The sequence below is a fragment of the Saccopteryx bilineata genome, chromosome 1 (genome assembly GCF_036850765.1).
Source record: "Saccopteryx bilineata isolate mSacBil1 chromosome 1, mSacBil1_pri_phased_curated, whole genome shotgun sequence".
Taxonomy (NCBI): domain Eukaryota; kingdom Metazoa; phylum Chordata; class Mammalia; order Chiroptera; family Emballonuridae; genus Saccopteryx; species Saccopteryx bilineata.
The window spans coordinates 364,294,359-364,320,361 of NC_089490.1; the positions used below are offsets into that span (position 1 = coordinate 364,294,359).

Consider the following 26,003-nt stretch of genomic DNA (forward strand, 5'->3'; position numbering starts at 1 on the left):
GGCCGGGGGCCGCCAGGGGGAGCCCGACCTATTCCTGAGCTGGAGGGGGCGGGCACAGGCTCAAGTCCCGCCCATCGCCGGTCACCTCCCACTGCTTGCTTTCTCCAGACTCAGTCTGGCCTTGGGGGTTTGCCCAATCCGAGGGACGAAAAGAGGTCCCTCCTGCCCACGGTCTACGGAATTAGAGCTGGATGAGGGTGAAGGAAGTCGTGACTTGTCCTTCCCCTCGGACGACAGCGCTTCTCGCCCTAGTTCCCCTCCCCTCTTTTCCCATCCTCATTTGGGTCAGCATCCGCCTCGGGCTGCAGCGCTGGGCTTTGCGGGTTCCCAGAGAAAGGAGGCACGAAGGGGCTGCATAACCAACGCCCTGACTGGGGGAGAGTAGGTGGCCCAATGACTTCTCAACTGTCCGCTTCTTCTTTTTTGGAGATGCTCTTAATCTTTCCTGAGTCATGGATCCTTTGAGAATCTGATGAAATTCACAATTTCCCTCCCCAGAAAAAAAAAAAAGTACCTTAGAAGGTGTAGGAACATAATTTAACAGCCACTGTGGGGGATGCTGGATACTGCAGCCCAGAAGCCTGGGCGGTTGGTTGCATCTTCTCAATCATGACTGCTCTGTCCCCCGTCCCCACCCCTGCATTTTAAAGAGGGTTTGAGCTACTGGTACTTGCTTTACACCTCCTTACACCCACAGCCTGATTTCTTCTACCTTAGGTAATGGGAGGCACTTGGGTCTGTGGGGGATTCAAGCTCTTGGCCTGAATATGAGTAGTGTTTTCACTGCAGGCCTTAGCCTAGGGTTGCCTTGTGGCTTAGGCCCCAGATGGGAGGTCCCCAGTGCTTAGCTGAAAGGGAGAGCCTGCCAGGTCTCTGTTGTGGCAGTAATGACCCCACTCCCTCTTTGGGGCTCAGGTCCTTATGGAGGAACCTCTGACCTATGTAAGTCCATTTGTTGGAGTGGGGGCTTGAGACAGGGACTGAAAAGTTAAGGACAGTGGGTTCATGGGCCTCAGTGGGGCTGAGTGTGACTTTATGTTGGATTTCCTCTTTTCCATATCCACCTGCAGGCATAACAAACACTACTACTCAGAGTAAATGTGATCTTGGGCTATATTAGCAGAGGGGCAGTGCTTAGGGTGGGGAGGCGCAAACAGGATGAGCGAAGTGGGGAGCTCAAGGAGAAAGGGTTACACAGGAAACCTCTGGGCAACTATAGCTGTTTAGCCACCTGAAAAGGAAACTTGAAGAGTTCCTCATCCAGAGACTTTAGGCATTATAGCAGAAACTCTTGGGGCCCAAGGAGGATGGACTAGTAGTGTTGTGTGGCCCCAAGTGTACACCTGGTATAGACACTGAGTGGAACAGAGGCAGGCTTTGATTTCACACGTGGAAGAGTCAGTTCTCATAACCAGAGATGACTTACTTCTGCCAGGGTATCCAAGTCAAGGTTGGCAGACCATTAGGGATGCTCTGGAGGGGGTTGGGTCAGGATAGCCGTGGGCATCCCTGTTTATAGGCTTATCACAGACTTCTTGTCCTGGCATTCAAGGCTTTCTGATCTTATGGCCCCCCCCTTTCACCACCACCACTTCTTGGGCTCCTTTCTCTAACTCTGCCTATCTAATTCCTACCCCTCCCATGCCCAACTCAAACCCTGCTTCTCCCAGGAAGCCTTATAGGACTCTCCCTTTCTGATCTCCTGTGGCTCCTAGAACATCCAGAAGGGTTTATACTGGTCCCCTTTCCAATGACCGATGGGTTTTATTCTGTTGTATGCCTCTGACCCCCTTGCAAACAAAAGAAATGCAGGCCCGAGACTCCTGGGTCTGCATCCCAGGGTCTGGTACAGCACCTGCCATTTCTTGGTTGAAGGCATGTGTGTGCTCTCCTGTTTCATGGCACAGAGGGAGTCTGAGAACAGCTATTGTTTTGGTCTCTGGTATCTAGCCTCCAAAATCTCCTAGCCTCCACCTGGCTGACTTGTGGTATGCACTATGTTTTCCCTCTGAAAAGCCACGATCTCCTCCTTCTGAATATCCCTACAGGGGGAATGGAGATTGAGACATGTGATGAGACCTAGCCAGACAGTTTTTTCCAGTCCTCTGATCACAGTGACTGGGGGTGAGGATGTGGCCCAAATTGGTCAGTTGAAATTTTCCCCCAAGATTTTTGCTGGAACTATTTAGGAAAGAACATCTCTTTTCCAGAGGAGTAGGATGTAAGCTGGAGCTGTTAGTAGCCATCTGTCATTGGGGAGGGAGAGGAAGATGGAACCCGGAAAGAGACATAGCCCTGATGTCAAACACCTGGATTCAGCTGTGCTTGAAGTAGTACATCTCCCGCCCTCCTCAGTCACATAAGACAATACAGTCCAGTTTTTGTTTAAGTCATGTGGAGTTGAGTTCCTGTCATTTGCAAGGGAAATAGTGATAATCCAAGGTACTTTGGTTTCCATGATTTTAGTTCAGTATTTAAAGTAAGGAAGGAGACCAAGCTATAAGGAGATTTGCTACTTTATCTGATGAGATAATCACAAAAATGCTGTAACTCTTGTTATGTACCACCCCCCAAAATCATATGTTGAGGCCCTAAAATTCATATGTTGAAGCCCCTCAATGAGAGTTTATTTGGAGATAGGTCCTTCCTGTGAAGAAATAATTAGAGCTTAAGCAAGGTCATAGGAACGGGGCCCTAATCCAGTATGTCTGGGATCCTAATAAGAAAAGACAGAGTGAAATAAGTAAATCAGAAAAAACCAGGAACTGCATTATTCCATACGTAGATGGGACATAAAAGCAAGACTAAGAGACATTGATAAGAGTGTGGTGGTTACGGGGGGTGGGGGGAGAGGGTGAGGGAAAGGGGGGAAGGGGAGAGGCACAAAGAAAACTAGATAGAAGGTGACGGAGGACAATCTGACTTTGGGTGATGGGTATGCAACATAATTGAATGACAAGATAACCTGGACAGTTTTTCTTTGAATATATGTATCCTGATTTATTGATGTTACCCCATTAAAAAAATAAAATTATAAAAAAAAAAGAAAAGACAGAGACACCACAGATGTGCATACAGAGGAAAGGCCATGAGGACATAGCTAGACAGTAGCTGCCTGCAACCCTGGAGAGAGGCCTCAGGAGAAACCACATCTGCAGCATCTTGATCTTGGCCTTCCAGCCTCCAGAACTGTGAGAAATAACTTCCTGTTGTTTAAGCCATGCAGTCTTTGGTGTTTTGTTATGGCAGTCCTAGGACACTAATACAACCCCCATTTCACAGGTAAGAAAACCTGCTTTTGCTCATGCTCACACAATCTCTTCAGATCTGCCCGATGCCAAGGTCAGGCTGGCCCCACTGAGACCCCCTGTCCATCCCAACCCCTGCCCACCAGAACCAAGGCCTCTGGTAGGAAATAGCCAATTTCTTTATTTACAAGTGATTTACAGTTAGAAAACCCAGGCAGGAGGTGGGGCCAGGAGGAGCATGGGATGGCACTTGAGCTCCAGCAGGTCACTTGTCTGCACGGACGAAGGAGGCAAAGACGCTGTCCTTCCGGCTGAGCAGCTTCTCTGGTGTGTCAAACTCAAGGATGGCACCACGCTTCAGGACAATCACCAGGTCTGCACTCAGGATGGTGTGTACACGGTGCTGAACGGAGCAGGAGGGGGCTGGTCAGGATGGCGGGGGAAAGGGTTGGCAGCTGAGGGCATCCTTCCTGCAGCTTGGAGGAGGAGGCATATGACCAGAATGTCCTATCTCTATGGTGACGGGCCTTTCGTGGGGTGGCTATAATTCCAAGCCTTCTACCCACTAATGACACCCTCTCCACTCATCAAGTCTCAGCTCTGCCCAAACCTTCAGGCTTCAAGTCTCAGAGGCCCCCACCCACCCCTCATTTCCTATGGAGATGTAACCCCGGCCTAGCTCACAGGGCCTTGGGACAGGGAAGGTATGGGAACTCAGAGAATGAGAGGGTGGTCTGATGGACAGGCAAGTGCAAATTTTCCCCACTCCATACCCTGCAATCCAAGGTCCCTGCAAGCCCTCCAGACTCCTTGTCCTTCCCTGCTCCAAGGTCTCCTCTCGATTACCAGGCCCCAGGGAGCCCAAGGGATGCTTTATGGGCCCAGCCCACTTCCGCTGCGCCACTCTGCTGCCTCAAGGGATGCTTTATGAGTGTTCCCCCTGAACCCCAGCAACGGCCCCTTACCGCAATGGTGACCACGGTACGGTCTGCGAAGGCTGTCATCACCACCTTCTGGAGGATGTTTTCCTGCCAGGTTGGAGCAGCAGCTATTGGCTCACATGCCTAGTGGATGTGGTCTGGCCCAGCTTTGGGGATCTGGAGCTCAGGGTTGTGGTCCAACTCCCATTTGACCCTAATCCCAACCCCACCTCCTCCTTCTGTCTGGCCTTAGTCCACATAGGACTGACCAGGTTCTTAGCATTCAAGTAGCTCAGCTCCTGTGCCTGTGTGTGTGTGTGTGTGCTGTGAGCATGCCTTGGGGGTGCGGCGTGGTGGGTGACAGGTGTGAAGTCCGTGGATCCGTGTGCCCGGGGACTAGCTAGAGTCAGGGTCCTCAGCTCTTTGCCTTTTCTGCCACAAATGGCCTTGATGTTCAAGACAACTTGAACTTCAGGACCACTTTGTGTGAATTTCCCCCTAACACCCACACCCTCTCCATGACCCCCATGCCGTGGCTGTGCCCAGCACCGACCGTGGCCATGTCGATGGAAGCTGTGGCCTCGTCCATGATGAAGATGCTGGTCTTCCTCACGAAGGCCCGCGCCAGGCAGAACAGCTGCCTCTGGCCCTGGCTGAAATTCTCCCCGCCTTCTGTGATGATGGCATCTGAAAGCAGCCCCAGGGAGAGGAGCAGGGCTCAGTGACTCCTGTGTTGTGAGTAGAGTAGACAGTGTGGCTTGGGGCGTGTGGGGAAATGTCTGTATGGGAGCAAATGTGTGGGTGTGTGTCATGAGTACAGGTGTGTAGGGTTGTCGTGCCTTACACAACAACACGGATGCCACCTGCATGGCTTATGATGGGAAGAGCACCCCCTGGAGTTGTGTGCTGCTGGGGCCCTGGGCAGCTCTGGGAGGGGTGTGTGCACTTAGTATGTATGTCCTTCCCATGTGGGGGCCTTGGTGGTACGATTCCCGAAGCAAGGCTTGGCCAGCCTCTGCTGTCAAAGGGGCTGCAGCAAACACACTAAGTGGGGTGGGGGCAGAGTCTTCCCAGCAACCTCGATGAGTGCGTTGGGCTTGTGATTTCCTGTCTGTTCTCTTTTCTCCTCTGGCAGAACTGGGCAGGCAGGTAAGCAGGGAAGGACAGGTATATACTGAACATACTGCCATGGTATTGGGGACTTGCAAGCTCCGTCTCACAGTCACCCTACTGTCCCCTCTGGGCCAGACCTTGAGCTGATCAGTTGTGTGACCTGGGGCAAGTCGCCTGACCTCTCTGAGCTCCTGTATGGTGAGAGGTAGGACGAAATGGTCTGTGGGGTCTTGCCAGACCTCCAAACTCTGGACAAACCTAAGAGGTGAGTTTTCCCTCCCCAGCCCGTGCAAATGCCCTTTAGGCCCATCCAGCTGCTCAGCCAGCAGTAGTTACCGAGGCCTCCAGGAAGCGCCTTCACCACCAGCTTCAACTGGGCTATCTCCAGGGCCTCCCACAGAGTGCTGTCAGAGCACTTCTTCTCGGGGTCCAGGTTAAATCTGCAGGGTGGCACACAAAGCCCCCTTAGGGAGGGAATCAGGGTCCTGGCTCCATCCCCAGAGGACTCACAGAGGGTGAGGCTAGTGAAGGGAGCAGTGAGTGAAAACTGATTGACTTGGAGGTCTGGCTGGGAGGTGGGCACTAAGGGTTGGCATACCCTGACTAGCGCCTGCTTAGGCCTAATGGGAAAGAGAAGGGCATGAGAGTAAAATGCCTCTGACCCAGCACCGGCCAGCCCCCTTGTTCCCAGAGCCTGAGTAGGGCTGCTTGCCCAGGGAGCTGGGTGCCCAGCTAAGTACTCCTGGCCTTGTCCGCCTCTTCCTCTTTGTGCTCCAGAGTCGATGGGTGGAGCCTGGGCGGGGTGAGGGGGCTCACCGGATGGTGCCACTGAAGAGAACAGGGTCCTGCAGGATGATGGAGAGGCGCGAGCGCAGGGTGTGCAGCGGCAGTTTGGCGATGTCAATGCCATCGATGATGATGCGCCCTGTGTGGAGACTGTGTCACAGGTGGGGCACCATGGAAGGGAATGGAGGTGCTGGGCACAGGTTCAGCTTGGGACATGTGTCCCAGTGAGGATGCAGTGATTGCTGGGTCTGCTGTGACATCTGACCATCCACCAGGACTGAGGTTCCATCTGGCGGCTGTGGGTACTCGTGGGGTACCCACCATACCACTCACCTTCAAACATGTCTACCATGCGGAAGAAGGCGAGAGAGAAGGAGGACTTCCCACTGCCTGTGCGACCACAAATTCCAATCTGGAAAGAGAGGAGCAGGTACGCTGTGGGGGTTTTGGGGGTACTGGGAGCTTCTGGTGCTAGCTAGGGGGGTACACAGGTCTAGGAGGTCACAGCATATCTTCTTGTCCTGGCCTTCTGATTGGCCAGAGCTGGGCCCTTGGTTTTGGACTTGTTTCCTAACGTGTGGGTCCAGAAGGGGCTCCTATTGGGACCTGTAAGCAAATGCAGGGTGTAGATGTCCCTTTGCCTGGGCCTGAGGGTGGGCCTGGCTGTGCCTGGCACTTAGTTGCAGGGGAGTTGGGGGCACTAGTCTGTCTCTATATGCATGGGCGTGGCGGGAGGGCATAGGGTGGCTGAGTGAGGTCTGCAGGGATGTGCCCGTGTGTCCCACCTTAAACTGGAGCCATCTCTGGCTGCATCGCTTCCTGGACTTGGAAACCAACAGAAATGGCAATAAAGAATGAATATAGAAAGAGATAGTGACAGAGAAAAGGAAGGGGAGGGGCAGTAGCAGAAAGAGCAGAGTGGGAGTGAGAAAGAGGGAGTCAGTGAGAGAGGGGGGTCAGAGTGCCAGACAGGGGCTCCCTCCCCAGGACGAGGGCCTCCCACACCACCCCTAAGGCCCTGCTCCAGAGCTCACAGGGAAGTCCCTGAGAAAGTCTTGACCATTTGCCCTCAGCTTAGGGGTGCTGAAAAGCTCTTTTAACCAGGGAAGTCTGGGGTGTCCTCCTTGGTGGGTGGCTGAGGGCAGCAGGAGGAGAAGGGAAGAGGGCGTGAGGGCAGAGGTGGGCTGAGCCATGGCGGGTGAGGGGCCCAGGGCCAGGAGACTGGGTGCTCAGAAAGGCTGTGGGACCTGGAGAGCCCGGGAGGGCCCCGAGGTGATGCTGTGAAGCCGCCAGCCCTGTGCCCTCCCGCCCAACCTTCTGTCCTGGGGAGATGAGGGCGTTGACATGCTTCAGCACGGGCTTCAGGGAGCTGTCGTAGCGCACGCTCAGGTTCTGGATCTGGATCTTCCCTTGGTCCGGCCAGTTCTTCGGGATCAGCGATGGGGCTGGGGGCCAGGCTGGGGGTCAGCCACCAGGTGTGGGCCACAGCTGGTGCAGGAGTTCCACCTTACTCCCAGGCTCCCTCATGGCCCCCATCAACCCAAACACGGCACCCTCACCCAGCAGCCCCTCGTAGTTCTCCGCCTCGGTTGTCAGAAGCCCATGGATGCGTTTCACGGCGCCCAGCTGGATCTCCATGTCCGCCAGGTTCCTCACCATCCAGTTGAGGTAGTTGGAGACCTGTGGAGAGTGAGCCGGCCACAGTCAGTGACCATGTGGACCTATCTATCCCTGGCTCCCGGACGCTCTCCTTATCGCTGAGGAAGGGCTGGGTCCCCAATATCTTTTGCTGCCCGCTGGCTGGCTGTTCAGGGTGGCCTTTCCTAGAGGCACAGGGAGGGTTACCATAAATGTGGTTTCCTACCCACTGCCCGTGTGGGCCCTGGGTGAAGAGGCTGGGCCCTGTAGTTGGCTTTTCTGCCTGCATGCTCCCTCTGGCATCAGACTCAAGCAGCTGGGGTAAGGCTTGGGGGTGTCTCATTTGGTAAAAGTGCCTGGGATTTTCTGAGGGGGTTTCTGACCCCACCCCTCGACCTAGCCTGCTGCCACTCACCATGAGGGCGTAGGTGAGGCCCAGGCCCACCAGGCCAGCAGAGAGCTCCCTGTGCAGGGAGTTGGAGATGGAGGTCACAGCTGCGATGAGGACCACACATGCACCAATGTATTCCTGTGGAGGGACGGGGGCTGGCTGGGCCCTCGGAGGTTAAAACCACAGTGTCCTCCCCGCCTGCCCTTTAGGGCAGAGAGTAGCTCAGCTGAGGCTCAGCCCCAGCCCCCAAACTCAAGTAAACATCAACAGATGCACAGAAGGCCTGGCCTGTGAAGGCTGGAGCTCCAGGGGACAAGGTGTACACACTGTTTGTGCTCCCCCTGCTCCTGTCACCTGCACACTTGCCTTACCAGCTGACCTACACGTGTACCCAACGTGTCATATGATCCACTTCAGACATACTTGTCACAGTTAAACACACACCCGTTTTCACATACCTCAGACACACAGTCCCCAGGCAATAATATGGAGAAAAGAGGGCTCAGGTCAGACACCGGGACCAGCAGGGCTGGGCAGAGGCCTCGGTGCCCACCCTGCATGCACACGTGGGCTGGTGGTGTTTCACACCTCTTCCCACCCTCTGGTCCATGTTGGTTTGGCCCTTGCTCTGCAGAGCTCCACACCCCTATGGGAACTGTGTCCTGGGGGCTGGGCTGGGGGTGGGTGGCACTTGCCATGCGGACTTCTAGCCATCTGTTGGCCGCCGTGAGGAAAAGAGAGGCAATGTTGTTAGAGTCTGTGTACTCGAGTAGTTTCTGCTGGAACCGGGCTTCGTACCTGGAGGGAGGAGGAAAGTCTGAGGGAATCATCTTGGTCCACATAGCCTCTGGGAACCTTCCCCGACCCTCTGGGGCAGCTGAGATCTTTCTGTACAAGGAACTCTGGAGGCTTCTTTCCTGCCCTGTGCCTTCATCGCGGTCTCTCCTGAGGTTACTGCATATAGGTCGGCCTCTCCCTGACTGGCCTGGGCTCCTGGCATTGCCCTCCTTGGCCACCCCCTCAGACCTGGCTGCTTGGGCCAGGCCCAGAGGAAGGGCAGGGGCACTTGTTTGATGATGAGTTATGGAATGAAAGAAAGCCACCTCAGCACTGGTCTCAGGGGCACAACTGACGGGACTCAGAGGGACTCAAGACAAGGCTTGGTGGGCACTTGCTTCTCACTCCTGGAAGGTGTGGGTTCTGCTTTGATTATTTCTGGGTAGAGGGCCTGTGACTACGCTCTATGTGTGAGGAGAGTAAAGTGAGTCTCTGAGGTGTGAGATAGCGTGTGTGCACAGCCACAGGGTGGATGTGTGTGGGGGGTGAGGTGTCCGAGGTGAGTGTGAAACCACACATCTGAAGGGCTTAAGTATGTGTTGAAGACGTTGAGTGCATACGTGCATGTATGTGACTGATCTGAGGGCGAATGTGATGAGGATATGTGTGAGCTTTTGTGATACGTGTGTGATGGCGGAAAAGAGCCCCATCTTTGGGGACATGTGAGCCCAGGTTGGCATCCAGTCTATTACTGGCTCTGTGACAAGACTGAGACTAAGTTTCCTCATTGGATAGTAGTAAATTCCCATAGGGACAGCAAGAGCTTCTGAGCCCAACACGGAGCCCAGTGCTAGGTACTCTTGAAAGATTTTTTGGGAAAAGCAGGAACTAGAAAAACCAGAAGTTCAGACAGGCCTGGGTCCAAGCCCAGCCCCAGCTCTCACTGGCTGCGTAGCCTTGCATTGGTTCCTCAGCCTCTTTGAATCTTTTATTTATTTATTTAATTTTAAATTTATTAATTTTAGAGAGACAGAGGAAGGAAGAGAGAGAGAGAGAGAGAGAGAGAGAGAGAGAGAGAAACATCAATCTGTTCCTGTATGTGCTCTGCCCAGGGAATGAACCCACAATCTTTGTGTATCAGGATGATGCTCTAACCAATGGAGCTATCTGGCCAGGGCTCATCTCTTCATTTTAGCATGGGCTACAGTAACTGTGATGAAGATTAAACTCCTGTGAGGATGAAACACAACAGTACACGTGCAATGCTTAACTCAGTCAGGGCCTGGTACTTGGCAAGTGTGCAATCAGTAAAAGCTACTCATCTCTCAACAGGGCAGGCTGCTGGGCAAAAGCCAATGAATTAAACACATCAAGGGATGATTATAAAGTTCTCCATGCATTTAAAAACCATCCACAGCATTAGTGTAGTGTGTGGGAGGCCTCACTAAGCAACCGTTCCTCTGGCTGACCACAGGCTTGGTCTGGGGCTGGTGACAGAATGCTGGGAGTCACACGGATCCTCCCGACAGGGTCCAGCCCATGCTAGGAGAGTCACAATCTCTCTGCCCCAAGCCCAGCCTGGAGGCCTCCAGGCCACCAGTTATAAGAGGAACATCAAACAGAGTAGAGGCTAGGTCCAGGGGTGTCAAGGGGCCTGGACATTGAAGCAACTTGGGAAGTTCAGGCTTGAGAAGGGGGCTGGGAGGAGACCCTAGAGTCACATGCTTGGCTCCAGGGAGCTTCTGTGTGAAAGACAGCACAGGCTGGCCGGGGGAGGGGCTGCCCAGTGAGCAGAGCCAAGGCCAGGGTAGAGCTCTGCTTTCCTTTGCTTTACTCAGACAAGACCCCTAAGAGGATTGCACCAGGGGCCTGGATATCTCTACCGGAGCTGCAGCTGGACTTTGGGGATTGTGGGGGAAAAGATGTAATCCTCCCTGGACCCTTTCAGCTGGTCCTTGGACACAGGGCTTGGTGTTGCTTGGTTCCTGTCACACCCTGCACAGCTGTGCCATCCTAAAAATAACCTGGAATCACTCTCTGGTTAAGGCTTAGATACCAGAGCTCAACTATCTGGGTCAGGGGTTTCTGACCTGTCTGGCTGGAGGAGAGACGCCCTGATACATCAGACGAAGACGAGGGAGGGGAGCACCAGCCCCCTCCACTCCCCAGGCAGCCTCAGATGCTCCAGTCCAGCCAACATCATAACTCAGGGTAGAAAAGGGATGGCAGGGGCAAGGAAATATTTGGGGTATTCCTCCATTCTGTTTAACTCTTATCTACCCTTTGAGTCCTAGCTCCATTGCTACCTCCTCTATGAAGCCTTCCATGACAGCCCTTCCCTTGTATGCTCCCACAGCTCGTGTCTCCCTTCCTTTCAGAGTACTTATCACATGGTTTGTCCTAGTCTGCTCAAAGCCTGGACTGAAAATGCCTCCAGGGCAGGTGCTCATCTGACTCATCTCTTTTTAGTGCCTGGCATGGAGCTTAGCACATGGTAAATGCTCAGTCAAGTTGAATGAATGAGCAGGTTCAGTCTGGGCTTTATGGGGCCTTACACAGAGCAGCTCTATTAGCTCTCTGAGCCCCAATTTCCTTATCTGAGAAATGGGAATAATCATTGTCACCACCTCAGATTTTAGGGCAGAAAGAATGGAAATGGCATGGAAAGAACTGAGCATAGTGTTTGGCTTACAGGATGTTCTTAATCAAACATGGCCTCATGCTTGCCCAGATGATCTAAGGGCCTTTTTAGCGTTGATATGTGAGTGCTTGTCCCAGCCTTGTTTCTTTTGAAATTCTGCTTTAGTCCACAAAGGGCCTGGGCTTGGCTGCAGGGCTGAGACTTTCCTCTCTGGAGCACACAGTGGAGCCCACCTGGCCTGACCCCTCTGGTAGACATCATCTTGGCCTTGGGGTTTGAGGAGGGGCTGAGAGATGTATGTCCTGGGCCTTCCTAAGTGGAGCCCTGAGAATCGAATCTCATGACCTGTGACCCTGGCCCCAACCGCAGCCCACGCCCACCCCAGGGTGAATCTGGTACCTGAAGGCTCGGATGGTGATGAGGCCTTCCACAGTTTCAGCAAAGTGTGACAGCAGCGGGAGCTGGGTGCTGTCATCCAGCTGCTGCAGGTCCCTGGGCCAGGGGAGCAGAGGGGACTGGTTAGGGGGGCAGGCTCAGGGCTCAGCCTGGGTCTGAATCCTAGCTCCATCTCTTTGACCATGTGTGCAAATGGCTGTACCTCTCTAGGCCTCACTCTCTCACCCTGTAAAGAGGGAAGTCAGTGGTACTATCCCCATCAAGCAGTTGTGAGGACAGGACAGCTCGTCTAGTAAAGTGCTTAACCAGCACACTGGCACAGTGACTGCTGTCCTGGGCATCACCTACCTCTCGCCTATATTTCTGTCCCTGCACTTCTGCCGCACAGCCTCGCTCTGCAGTAAGGCTGGGCCGGCCATGATGGTTAGTTCCCTTCACAGGCGAACAACCTGAGCCTTGAGTCAGGTAGTCAAAGGAACAGAAAGGCTAACTCAAAGCTTCCAGTCATCTCTCCAATAACCACAATAGCTTTCAGCACATTGTGGGTCAGAATCTAAAGGGCCCCTTGCAAAAAGCCAGAAGTTTCCATGGAAACAGAATTGCTGCTGCTCTCCACAGCTGCACAAGTGCACTGGTGCCCAGGAGGCCAGGCTGGGGTGCAGGAGGCGGCGTTCCTGGACGAGCCGTCTCCACAGCGGGTGCCAGGGCGACAGGCAGTTTCCCTGGCAGGAGAAGCGAACTTTGTAGAACAGTTTTCACAGTGTTTAAAATGCACTGTAATTTTGTGAATGTCAATGTACTATGTTCCTTGTAGGTACCAGGGGATTCTGGATCATTTAGGCAAAAGGCCATTTATATAGATCTTGGTCCTTGTGGTCAAAGTAATTAATTGTACAAGGCCAAGATGTATCTAAATTTAATTGTTATTATTGCTAATTGGCATTTTGACTCTAGTTTTTAACCAACTTTGTGCACTTGGAAAAGGTACTTAGCCTTTCTGACCACAACTTGTAGTAAGAAACACATTTTATATTACAAATAAGTACACACACACACACACACACACACACACCTATACCACCTAAACAAAGCTTCCATGAAGCAAAGCTTACTGTTACTATGTGAATATAGTCTGATATTTTCTGTTCTATTTCATTTAAAAATAAGCTAGTTGTGATCTATGATACTAATTTCGTAACCCACAGCTCAGTTGTAATAGGCAGTTTGAGAAATGGTGGCCTCTTAGAGGTTCTTCAAAATTCTTCGAATCTATGAATTTAACAGAATCACTCCCAGAAACATTTCCTGAAGAATGTTCTTAGAAAATTTTGAGCAGGAAAGAGGCATGTGTGGCTCCCAGCTTGTGAGGGTGAATGTGACAATGAGAATGGTGAGAGACTCCCTCGGGAAAGGCTTCCAGCTGAACCCCTGATCCACGTGGCTGGGAGGTGTGGCTGCCCTCTGACTTCCGGCATCAGCAGTCAGCCTGGTCACTGGACTCATACAACCCTCCTGAGAAGCATTTTGGCATGCATACACCATACACCCTGACCTAGTAGTTGCATTCCTGACCATGGCTCCCAAGGAAATAGTCCAGACATTAAGTGCAGCATGTGTGCTGACACGTGGTTACATTAGTGCAGTGGAATATGAATATTTCATTTCCTTCATGTCTGTTTTCCTCTTCATGGGGAACAAGACTCTACTACTTTTAGGATAAGGACTCTAACAAGAGTACCAAACTGCCCATTGCAAAGCACCTCCCACCCCCAACCCCACGCCCAACCTCAGGGGCTAGCAAATGATACCATCACCTGGATGCCACCCGGAAGTACTTCTGGATAAAGTAGCACACAATGGCCAGGGGCAAAAGGGCCACGAGGAACACGGGTGTGACATAGGAGATGACGGCCAGGGCGGAGACACAGAGCAAGGTGGAGCGGCTCAGGCACTCCAGTGTGGACGGGATGTGCTGAGGAAGGGGAGGGGGCAGAGGAAGGTGAGTTTCAATATTTGATGATTGTCAGTGTTTCCTGCACCAGGCTTTGCTCTCTCACATTATTACAGGCACACGTCTAATCACAGTCACCAGCTACACTGTAGGCTCCCTGAGGGCAGGAGTCCGGACTTGGTTTTCTCACTGTCTAGTACTATGGTAGATGAAAAACATAGGCTAAATCAAAATAAATATTCTCCACAAAATCAGTTGCCTCGGTTCACAATATCTTGGTACCTTACCGGAGTGAGAGCCAAGGGCTGTGGCTCCCCTCAGCTTTATCATAAGGGCCTCACAGGGGGCATTATAATCAGATTGGGGCCCACTGGGTGCCTCCTCCAGGGCCCAGGTCACCAGATCTGGGGAGGCCAGCAACAGACAGGGGCCTGGCCTCTCTCTGAACTGGAGAAATGGTCTGCCGTCCTGTGTACCTGGTCGATGGTGTTACAATCAGATGAAAATCTATTCAGGATGCTTCCAAGGGGCGTGGTCTCAAAAAACCTAAAAAGCAACAGAAGAAGTTCTTCATTTGTTTATTTCCTCCCCGTTTCTGGAGTCATTTCTAGGTCTAACATCCCAGGCGTGGTGGCCTTTGTAGGTCCGTAGACATCTGGTTTGAGTCCCTGAGAATTTCCACAGCAGCCCAGAGAGGTGCTGGCCTCTCACTAGTCTCTCTTACTACCAAGCCCATGTGTGACCACTGCCACCTTTCTCAGCTGCTTGCTAAGCCTGACTCACTCAGCAGCTGTCCTCCTCAGGACATAGCGTCCTCTCCAAGGGACAACCAGTCAGGGGAACAGAGCCCTGGGGACAGCCTGTTGGTTGGCTGACCCTGCAAGGCCACTCTGGCTGTCATCACTCTAGCTGTGACAGAGAGCCAGCCTAACCCCAACGAGAGTATTTCAGAACCACAGATCTGGGACAATTAGAGGGTAAGTAAACTTTGAGACCGTGTCTTTGGGCCACAGAGAGCTGAAAGGTTGACAAGTAAATAATGTAGTCAGACGGTGAGGTCTGGCATTGACAGGGGTGGGGCCGGATAACCTGTTTGCCAGTTGTGTTTTTAAGCTGAATTGGCCAGCCAGTTGGACAATGGCTTCTTTCACACCAAGTGGTCTCTGGGATTTTTATCCATATCATTGTAGAAGATTAGAACAGCTAATGTCCCCAGTGTCAGAACCTACAGGCTGGCTGAGGGAGGAGGGAGAGAGCTGAACTTGTAGGTGGAGACAGACAGATGGTACCTGCCTAGGGAAGGGAAACTAACATTCACATAGAGCCTGCAGATGCTCACTTTGAAAGACTGCTGACAATTAGATGAGTTAACTATGTAAAATGCCTACCACTGTCTGGCTGATTAAACACCAGGTTGCCTCTGCTTTCTGCACCTAAGAGGGCACTTTTACACACACTTGGGGCTCCTTGAATCTCAACAGCTTGTGACAGAGATTGCTTGTCCCCATTTTATACCTGGGATAACTGAAGCCCAGATAACAGTGACGTGCCCATAGCCCCAGCATGGCAGGGACAAAGGGGTACCTCATGGGAGCCAGGATGATCTGGTTCAGCAGGCTGCGGTGCAGCTTCTTGGCCACTTTCAGCCCCGTCCACTCCACTGTGACAGACGTGACCAGGCAGAGCACGATGCCCAGGCTGCAGAGCACCGTGAACACCATGGCGTAGATGGTCTGGTCGAGGGAGCATTCCTGGGCCAGGCAGAGAGTGAGGCGAGCTCCTGGGGGTGTCCATGGCTCAGCCCTCTCCCCCCAGCCCCTGCCCTGGGGCTGCTGGCCCCACCTGGCTGAGGGAGCAGTTCCTGGCCATGGGACTAAGAGTCAGGGCGCTGTCGGTCCACTTGGCCAGCCAGTAGTCAATGGCCACCAAGACCATGTGCTTAAGCAGCTGGGAGAAGACAAGCAGCGACAAGAGCAGGATGCCAGCGGACGACAGATACTTGGCGCAGGCTCGCCATGGTATCTTGGCGCGCTGGTGCAGCACCGACGACAGGTTGTCCTCCTCCTCACTCTCAGCTGCCTCCTCTGCAGGCCGAAGGAACCCACCCTGTGGCTTCCCATTTCATATCCTTCTGAGGTAAACCAGGGGTATGTTATCCCCACTTACAGAGGGGAAGACTGAGGCACACAGAGGGGAAAGGGTATAATCAAAGGCATTCTATCTTACCACCCTCAGAGCCCAAACCTAAGTCTCCCAGTGAATGATTCAACCTCAAGCCATGGTTTCGCTCCCAGGCCCACTGTCTGTACCTTCATCCTCTTCCTCATCCAGTAGGAGGCCATCCCTCGAGGACATGGCCCTGGGAAGGCCCTGGGGTGGCTCTGGGACTTTTCTCTCCATGATGGTCTCCTGAAAGACAAATGAGGCCTGGGTAATGTCCTCAGATACGCAGAGGGGAAAAGGGAGGACAGGGGGCAACCACCCCTGGTAACAAACAGTGTGAATGTCCAGGTTGCCCCTGCATAGGAGAGGGTCAAGAAGGACACATGTTTGTACTACCTTCCCTTTCATCAGCCGACAGCACCCCAATGTCCCTGTGGAAGACCACCTCTCCCCTATTCTTAGTTTCTGTGATTCAAATGGACTGGTCATTCTTCCTGGCTCCAGGGGTGGGCATATGGCACAGGACTGGCCATTACTCACATTCCATATCCCTGGCCACAATGATTTGTTCAGAGGTGGGCACTTGACCAAATTGGACCAATGAGAATCAGCCCTGAGATTTTTGCTAAACAACTCTGAAAGAGGCACTCTCTTTCCGGCAGTTGTTGATCTGAGAGAAAGTAAACCTGAGACGGCCAATGGCCCTCACAGCTACCATGGGAATGAAGCCAGTTTGAGGGGAGCAAAGTCAACGGATGGAGAAAAACAGATCTCTGATGACATTGTTTAACTGCCTGGATCCAGACCTACCTGAAGCTATGACATCCCTGGACTTTCTGTTTCATGAGTCAATAAATCTTTAACTCCTCTCCCCCTTTTTTTCCTTTGTCTAGCGACTTTGAGTGGATTTTATGAAACTTTGCAAACTCAATGGTATCTGATTATCTCAGGATAAGGGGAAGGCATCCCCCTGATTCTGCCTTGGGCAGCAGGAATAGGTCCTAGTTTTCCTCTGATAGGAGCAAGTTCATACTTAGCTCTCACATCTGCCCTTTGGGGGTGTCCTGGGCCAGTGAGGGCAGGATATGCCGTTATGAGGTTAGTTCTACCAGAACCTTCCTCTCAGGGGGTGGCTGTTGGCTCCTAGGATACACCCACCTTTTCCAGCTCTTGATCCTGCCGGTTCATGAGGGTCTTCCAGTGCTCAAAGAGCTGGCACTCAGACCTCTGGAAGTCCTTGAGAGTGCCCTCCCTCTGGATGGTGCCGTCCTTCATAGCGATGATCTGGAAAGGCAGACAAACCCTGCTAAGGGCTGCCTGGGAATGGGAAGTGGAAGTCACACCCCCGCCTGACCAAGGAGTCGGAGGTGGACACACACACATCCTTTCTCCACCACAAGTGGCCTCTGGCTCACCCACTGCAGTGAGCTGGTAGTGATAACCTACCCTCATCAACACACTCCCAGGATTTAGAGTTTGGTACATCTGGGGGTGATTCTCAATGGTTGCCCATGGTTGACAGGAGGATATGCAGAGCAACTTAATGCATCCTGGTCAAACTGTCTGGTTATCTGCAAGGCAGCTGTGGCAGCTGTCTTTACACACTTAATGGGCTGACTGCATACTGTCTTTAGCTCCTCCTGATTCAGGTCTGAGAGTTCCACCAGTTTTGGCAAAGCACCTGTTGGTCTAAGTATGTGTGGCCATGTCTCTTTGAAATCAATAAAACTTATTTTATTTGAAAGACTCAGTGTTTCACACTCTTGTAGACTTGTGATTAATTCAGACACCTTCTCCTGCTTCTCTTGCCCCTCCCACACCCCATGTTTAGGGAGGGGTGCTGGGAGTCTTATCCACTGATAGTTTAGGAAACCAGGCACCTCCATGTTTACTTTCTTTGGATTCAGAATTGTCCTGCACTGTCTTGCCAGGGTCACCATGGAGACTCAGATATGAACCTGCACCTGTTTCAGTTTTTTTTTTTCAATCTATATCACTCCCCACCCACCTTTTTCATAGTGGAGGGAGGGTCTCACTGCATGTAGATGGGAGACTTATTTGGGGGAAATTAGAAGGACACTTAGCACAGGCCTGAGGCTCAGGGAAGACCTAAGTTTTCAGGGGCAAATTTATATAGGGGTCAGGCAAGGCCCAGATTTCAAGCCACATAGTTCTCATCTTAAAAACTAAGTGATTTCTAATGAACTGAGAAGGAACCATGTGTCCATGTTGAGGGGTACGGGGACTTAGTTAATATGGGGTTTCACAACATTGCATTCCACTGATAACACGGAAGTTCCCATTACCACTGCTATTATTTGTTTCCATCTTTCCTATCCTGTCCCAACTTGAATATGGCCCACTGGAAGACAGAAAGCTGGTTTTCCCATCCAATGGTCATTCCCCAAGGACAGGGGGATGAGACATCCAACTGAGCAGGAAACAGAAGGTAGGAACTGAATGTCTGCTTCTTTCTGAGATGTCTCAGTGCCAGCCCTTGTGGTGCCCAGGCCAGGATGGGGACCGTCTGCAGCTGTAGGTGACTCCAAATGCTGGGGCTATGCAGGTCTCTCTGATCTGCCCGGTCAGCACAAAGCCACCTGGTGTTGATCTCTTCTGCTTGGTAGCCCTCAGCCCTTACTCTGAGACATATGCTGAACTCTTCTGACGATGTCAGACCGCCTCTCCCACTTCAGCCCTCTGCAGCGTGGCCTCTTTGGGGCCCTCACCCAGTCTGCGTGCGGCAGGTACTGCAGCTTATGGGTCACTAGGACCACTGTCCTTTTATCGTCTCTGAGGAGCTCGAGGATCCCAGCCTGCATCAGGTGGTCACTCAGATGGACATCCAGAGCTGAGAAGGGGTCATCCTGGATAGAGGGGAGAAGGCAGGGGCAAATGTAAAGGGAGGGGGTGACAGTGAGTACCAAACCCAGCAGAGTAGTATCAGCTCTGGTCTATGAACTGACACTAATTAGTATGGTGACCAATCATCCTCCTTTAGGGAAAACAGTCCTTCTTTTGTAAGTTCTGTCTTCCCTCAAAAAGTGTCCTCCAACATGTCCTCCTTTTTGATATTGGAAGACTATATTAGATCGATGCAGAGTCGATCCATTGTGTGTAATGTGATGTATCTGTATCTAAATGAGTACTTTTTTCTTAAAATTATTATTAAAAATTAACAGGCATGTAAGCCTAATTATAATACAAAATATTACAAATGTTTTTATTATGCATCGATCAGATTCTAGTGTATTATTGTTGCAACGAATAAAATGTTTCTTTTCTTTATGATATTGTTTTCTTCAATTTATTTTTGTCTTTCTTTTCATTGTAAAAAAATTGGCCACCTTATTAGCTGTGTGGCCTTGGACCTAAGCTCTCTGGGCCTCAGCTGCCTCATCTTAAAATGGGGCTGTTATCAGCTATCATTCTCAAACAGATCCAATCACAATCATTTCCCGACTCCGGATCCTCCAGTGGCTCCCCATAGTCTACAAGGCTTGAATTCGTTAGCATGGGAATCCAGGCCCTTTACAAATGGCTCAGTCTTCCTTTCCAGTCTCCCTGCTCATCTGTATTTCCCAAGGTTAGGTTTCCAGGGAACCTGCCATTCTAGACCTTCATCTAAACTGTTGCCTCTGCCTGGAGTGCAGTGTGTCTTCTGTCTGCCTGCTGAACTCCTACTCATCCCTAGTGTTCCACCCAAGCACTGTCTCTTCCTGTGTCCTTTCCTGACCCTCATACCTAGCCTCCCCCCCTCTCTCTTTCAGCAGTAACTTTCACAGAGTCAGATCTGATAGTTATTTACACGAGGCTTCTAAGAACTGAGAACCCCTTTCCCCCCAAAATGAACCGAGAACCCCTTGTGCCTGTGCCTGGTACAGGGTAGGAGCTTAATGAAAGTTTGCTGAGGTAAACTAAAATATTCACTTTACCTCTCTTTAAACAAGGTTGTTTAAAGTTCACATGGGATCATGAATGAGCTAGTACTTTGTAAAGTGCTGTGCATGAGTCAGATAGTTACAGACTATGAATCTTACATAATGAAGTATATTTAGTAGGGAGTATTTATGTGTGTTGTGGGGAAGAGAGGATCAAGCTGGGATCAGAGACCTGAGCTTCCTTCTTCCAATTCTCTCTCTAAATGGCCTCTCTCTTTCATTCTATTTGAGTGACACTTCAAGGCCCTCTTCCAGGAAGCCCTCCTTGATTACTCTAGTGCTCACAGTTGTCTTCTTAGACAAGGCTCCTCATGGTCTGTGCCACTCAATTTGACTTTCAGCTGGGTGTGGCTCTTGAGTTTAGGTGAGCTTTGTCTCCTTAATGACTCTAAACCTTTGAGGCTGAGGCTGGGTCTTAGAAGGGTCTTAGAATTCTTCATTATCAACCAAGACCTGACACAGAACTTGGCATGAAGTAGGACAGGGATAGCTAATAAGTTTTATCTCATGTTTGATTGCTAGTGATTACCTGCTGTGCTGTGTCAAGAATAATTCTGAGGCCAAATTAAGTTTCCATGAGAAAAAATTCTGTGATCAATTAGCAATGCCTGCTGTGGGCATGAGCTGGGAAGGGGCAGCACACATTCCATGCACTGGCTATTCTTATAGTCAGACTAAACACGTAAAATAGGTTGGGGATGTACTACAGAGAGGTGGCCTATAACTACTACTTGCCTTCCCTCAGGGCTACTGCAGAGCTCAGTGTGAAGTCCACAGTGGGTTAATTGCCCTATCCTTGACTCAGTTTCCCCATCAATAAGACGTACAAGTAGTATCTCTGGCAAGAGAAGTTTTCTCCTGAAGAGGGAGGTAGCTGGGAGATGGTGTGTGTGTGTGTGTAGGCAATGAGTCATGGAGACAAGCCAGATAAAGGGACCCCTAGGGAGGTGCTGGCTGGGGCACTCACCAAGAAGACGACATTGGTGTGCTGGTAGAGGGCTCGGGCCACGCTGATTCGCTGACGCTGACCACCAGACAGATTGATTCCCTGTCACCAAACGGGAGGAAAGGTCATGCCCTCATAGCCCTGCAGGAGAGACTGCCCTTGCACCCACTCGACTGTGAGCTCTTCGGGATAGAGGGCTGGCTGTGTCTGTCTCTTTGTCCTCCTTCCCCCTCACCCCCACTTTGCAGAAAGAAGGAACTTGTACATGTTTACTGAACTCACTGGGAAGTAGGAAATATAATCTCCAAGTCTCTGAAGAGTCATCATATAGGTGCTAGGGACCATCTGACCAGTGAAAACCAAGAAGAGGATGTAGGGGTTTCATCATACACAAGGAGGACAGCCATGGGAGAATCCTATTGTTTAAGCTTGTGGAGGAGGGGCCCCGCCTCGAGAGCAAACAGGAAGAGCATCACCCTAAGCTTAGCACAGTGCTGTGGGAGCTCCCAGTATGTATTTGAGGCATGTATGAAGGAGATATCAGTGATGTCCAGCCTGGGAAGGTGCTAAACTCACCTCTGCACCAAGCAGGGCTGAAAACTTGTCAAGAACAGCCTCTAGCCTAGGGCATGAGGAGATCATTTTGACCCACTGCAGGAAGCTCTGTAGGCTTCACCCTTTCATTTCCCAGGCACCTGCTCTCCCTGAGAAGTATCTTGGGGCCTGGTGGTGATGATGGGTGGGAAGCAGGGGAGGTTGAGGTCCCCAGTTTTGAAAAAAAACCCTTGGAAGCTCTACTAACCCGTTCCCCAATCTGGGTCTGGTCTCCATGGGGCAGGATGTCGATGTCTGGCTGCAGGGAGCAGGCTTCGATGACCACCTTGTACCTGGAGTGGGGTGGGGACACAGCTGATCAGCCAGGCCAGAGCAGAGCATGAGCACCTGCAGAGGGTCATTAGCTTCCGGGCAGCTGTACCCAGAGCGAGCAATGGCTTTAATGGGTCTCGTGCTTGGGTGCAAACAAACACCAGGTAAGCTTAAAAAAAGCTGAGAGCAGCACCTTACATGGTCTTGCAGCAAGTTAAATATTTGAAGGATGGAATTAGATGGCAGAAAATATGCCACATAGTGACAAGAGAGGGCCCACGGCCCCTGTGCAGTAGGAAAAGTGACAGTCAGAGCTGATGCTTGGGGCATTGCCAGGGAAAATCACTGCTAGTTGGTTTAGGCAGTAATGATAATGGCTGATCAAATATTTGCCCAGCCTGCTCCTCTCATACTTCCCTGGCCAGGTCTTCGCCTGGCAGGTGCCCACCAGGATGCACAGAGGAGGCATCGGAGTGTCTTGGTAACATGTACTTGGGTATCAGACAACCTTGGATTTGAGATCCATTTCTGTCACTCAGTGGCTGGGTAGCCTTGGACAAGTTACTTAATCTTTCTGAGCCTTGGTTTCCTCATCTGTAAAATGAGAATGATAATAGTACCTGCCTACTGGGACTGTCATAAGCATTAGGAAATCATGCGTACAAAGAACTTGGCACTGCGTCTGGCACCTAGTAAGAGCTCAGTCAGTGTTAGTGGTTATGATTCACTGGAGGGTAAATCATGCACAGGCCTGGGGAGCTGGGTCATTCTTCCCCCAGCCACAAGAGAGGGCAGCAGCAGGGCTCCCTCACCTCCCTCGCCTCCTGCCCTCTCACACAGGAGTTGGGCTGCTCGGAGGCTCAGGCACATCTGGATGGTTTCCAAATGGACCACACGGAACAGGCTGGAATCCAGATAAGCGAGCTGGAGAGAGTATGGCTGGATGTGGGCAACTGATGAGGGGACTGGGGACTGGGGCAGGTAGCTAATGCTGCTCATGGTCAATTTCTCCCCTCCCCCGGCCTGCCTCCTTCTGAGAGGCTTTTACCGTTGTTTGTTGAAGGGACTCTCAAAGGTGATGTTCTCCTCCACAGTGGCGTTTAGCAGCCATGGTTTCTGAGAGGCATAGGCCACAGGGCCTCTCTTCCTAGGAAAAGCAGAGTGGGAATAGGGAGGCATTTTCAGGGGCTCATTCTCAGAGGCAATTGTTAAGGCAGTGGCTTAGACCAGAGCAAGGGGGTGGGGCAGCACTAAATGGGAGGTGCTATTGGCAGAAATCTGCTGTGTGGCCTCTGGTAGCCTGTCTGTCCCTAGGGTCTGAGGCAGGCTTGGGTGTTAGGTCTTAGCTGATTGGGTGGGCCTTGATGCTTCCCTGCCCCATATCCCATGTACCCCAACCCTGCAGTCTTACTCCTTTCTGAGTCTCTACCCAGAGCCCAGGAGGAAACCAAGTAAACTGGTCTCCTCCTTCTTTGAGTAGCTCTCAAACCGTTCAACTCTGATGTTAGAAGAAAGCTCTCCAAACAAAACTTTTTGTTTTGGGGGTGAGAGGAGGGGAAATAGTGAGACAGACTCTTGCATGCCTCCTGATTGGGATTCAACTGGTAACCCTGTCTATGGCCAATGCTCGAGTACCAAGCTATTTTTAGCACCTGAGACTGACACACTCAGACCAACTGAGCTATCCTCAGCACCCAGGGCCATGCTAGGACCAATTGAGCCACTGGCTGTGGGAGGAGAAGAGGGATAGAAGGGAGAGAGGTAGGGGGATAGAAGCAGATGGTCACTTCTCCTGTGTCCCCTGACCAGGAATCAAAACTGGGATGTCCATATACTAGGCCAATGCTCTATCCACTGAGCCAATGACCAGGGCCAAAAGTTTTAAAAGAAGTGGAGCCAAAGAAACCACATTTAGTATGATGCAATCTTGAAGGACCCCCCCCCATTAAAAAAGAAAAGGAAAAGATGACCAGTAGATAAAAATGACCCGATGTGAAGTTGAAGGCCTGACGTACAGAAAGAAGCACAGTGGCTTCCAAACTGCCCCCCTGGAGCACAGAGCCTTCCAAGGCCTCCTTCCTGCAGCTGGGGTGGTGCGCCTGGGGGCTGCTCTCCAGCGCTCTGTGGCTCTCTTGGCCTGACAACCCACTGAGGAAGCCTGCCCTGAGGGCAAGTGCTCCCAGGACACTGTACCTGATGTCTGTGTTGGCTGCGGGCTCCCGGTCTGGGCTGCAGCAGGGGAAGAAAGATGCACATTCAGGGTTCAACGAGTGGACTGAATTCTCCATAGACATTTTGAGCTCCCTCAAAACCCAGCATGAGTGTCTTTGTCATCATCCCTGTGACCAAGTCTGCAGCCACAGATGCTGCATGGAGAGGTGTAGGAGTGGGTAGTGGCCATCCTGGGGTAGCCTTCATTGTGTGAGCCTCAATACTATCAAGAACCCACGTGAGGTGTGTGAGGAGGGCCCTGGGGACCCAGGTCAGGTACGAGGGAGAAGTGGGGAAAGGCACCATTGGTGTAGGCTCATGGCGAGGGACACTTTCTTTGTCAGAGAAGTAAGGGACCAACGTGTGCCTCCTTCAGACCCAGCCTCTGCGTCAGGGCTTAGGTGCACTGGCCGGGGACTCAGGCTGACACAGCTGCACAAACAGCTGAGACAGGGAGTGCTGTCTGGCAGGAGCCAGGCCTGGCTGCGCAGGCACCAGCATTGCCTACAGTTTGTGGGTGGGAAAGTACAGCCGATGGAACTTGGGTGGCACCTAGAGAGCTGAGAGGGGCTCCAGGTGTGATTTGCAGCCCCATGTGGCCCTCTGGACAACCAAGGAACCTGGGGATCTGCTCGGAGAGACACGATCAGCTGCAGTGCCACGCGCCCTCGACTGACCTGACTTGCTCCAGTAGCAACTATTTGGTCCCGTTAGTGTCATGCACACAAGCATACTTGTCACATACCATGGAGCCTGATTTTTGGCTTAAAAACTATGATCACTATGGCAAGAGAGGCTGGGCCTGTCATCACACCCTGGCACTTGGGGACAAGGTGAGAGAAAGGGCAGACAAAGACAGGAAAACGAAACCTCTGTGATACTAGAGAGAAGGCCAGGGCTTAAACTTACAACACTGAGTCAACCTTTCCAGTCCCAACTTCCCATCGCCTGCAGTGTGTTGAATGTTCTTGAGGGAGGTGAGGTCACAGAGGGTTTTGAGGGTCTCAGGACCTCATTAATCTTTTTCACTTTGACTTTTCAACAAGAACATAAAGCAACAAGACCCAATTTTTGTCTGGCCTGGGAGAGAGCCACCCCCTCTTCTTACAGCCCTGTTTTCTCAGTGTTGTTTTCATGATCACCCATTGGGACCTTTTAGACAGATTGTTTTCTAATTGTCCTTCATTTGATACATTTTTTCCAATTCAGTGTTTTGTTTTGTTTTTTAATATTCACAAGGTTGTGTAACCATTACCTCTATCTAATTCCAGAACATTTTCATAACCCCCAAAGTAAACCCATACATATTAGTAATCACTTCCTGCCTGCCTGCCCACCACCTGTGGCAACTGCAAATCTATTTTCTGACTCTATCCACTGTGAATTTTTTTTTTTTTTTTACACAGGGACAGAGAAAGAGTCAGAGAGAGGGATAGACAGGGACAGACAGACAGGAACGGAGAGAGATGAGAAGCATCAATCATCAGTTTTTCATTATGGCACTTTAGTTGTTCATTGATTGCTTTCTCATATGTGCCTTGACCGCAGGCCTTCAGCAGACCGAGTAACCCCTTGCTCGAGCCAGCAACCTTGGGTTCAAGCTGGTGAGCTTTGCTCAAACCAGATGAGCCCATGCTCAAGCTGGTGACCTCGGGGTCTCGAACCTGGGTCCTCTGCATCCCAGTCTGACGCTCTATCCATTGTGCCACCACCGGGTCAGGCCACCATGAAATTTTAATACTGCAGATATACTGTATATCTGTGTATATACTATGGCCTTTTGGAGGGCCACAAATCATTGTAATGCCTTAGTTTTTTTCTCTCCTCAAGGACCAGGTTTTGGCCTCATTGAGAAGGCATGCCTTATTATAAGAAGGCCTCATGCTTCTGAAATTATGTAGGCTGCACACCCTTGAATTCATACTCAGTATCCCCATCACCATAACCCCCCCACCTTGCCCCACACCCAGAACCTTCCCTTTATTGGGACCCACTTCTAACCCAGTTCCAAGGC

The 26,003-nt window shown here is 51.5% G+C and overlaps 1 protein-coding gene across 3 annotated transcripts in view; it reads right to left on the reverse strand.

The window, feature by feature from the left end:
- Window positions 1–3,409: 3,409 nt before the first annotated feature.
- The window catches only part of ABCC8 (ATP binding cassette subfamily C member 8), a 71,613-nt gene continuing 49,019 nt past the window's right edge, over window positions 3,410–26,003 (reverse strand). For 2 of the 3 annotated variants that reach the window (XM_066251058.1, XM_066251055.1), the window contains exons 18-39: window positions 23,972–24,007; window positions 22,827–22,925; window positions 21,714–21,798; window positions 20,933–21,013; window positions 18,754–18,891; window positions 17,183–17,308; window positions 16,171–16,270; window positions 15,704–15,945; window positions 15,446–15,612; window positions 14,338–14,407; window positions 13,725–13,882; window positions 11,914–12,006; window positions 8,792–8,894; window positions 8,121–8,234; window positions 7,627–7,747; window positions 7,382–7,512; window positions 6,401–6,479; window positions 6,098–6,206; window positions 5,618–5,721; window positions 4,722–4,855; window positions 4,214–4,276; window positions 3,410–3,651 (exon numbers count right to left, since the gene is read on the reverse strand). In XM_066251058.1, the coding sequence (XP_066107155.1) occupies window positions 3,514–3,651; window positions 4,214–4,276; window positions 4,722–4,855; window positions 5,618–5,721; window positions 6,098–6,206; window positions 6,401–6,479; window positions 7,382–7,512; window positions 7,627–7,747; window positions 8,121–8,234; window positions 8,792–8,894; window positions 11,914–12,006; window positions 13,725–13,882; window positions 14,338–14,407; window positions 15,446–15,612; window positions 15,704–15,945; window positions 16,171–16,270; window positions 17,183–17,308; window positions 18,754–18,891; window positions 20,933–21,013; window positions 21,714–21,798; window positions 22,827–22,925; window positions 23,972–24,007 (2,491 nt within the window). In that variant the 3' untranslated portion in view covers window positions 3,410–3,513. Of the gene's footprint in view, window positions 3,725–4,213; window positions 4,277–4,721; window positions 4,856–5,617; window positions 5,722–6,097; window positions 6,207–6,400; window positions 6,480–7,381; window positions 7,513–7,626; window positions 7,748–8,120; window positions 8,235–8,791; window positions 8,895–11,913; window positions 12,007–13,724; window positions 13,883–14,337; window positions 14,408–15,445; window positions 15,613–15,703; window positions 15,946–16,170; window positions 16,271–17,182; window positions 17,309–18,753; window positions 18,892–20,932; window positions 21,014–21,713; window positions 21,799–22,826; window positions 22,926–23,971; window positions 24,008–26,003 lie in introns of all 3 variants that reach the window. The other variant, XM_066251056.1, reaches the window with a different exon arrangement.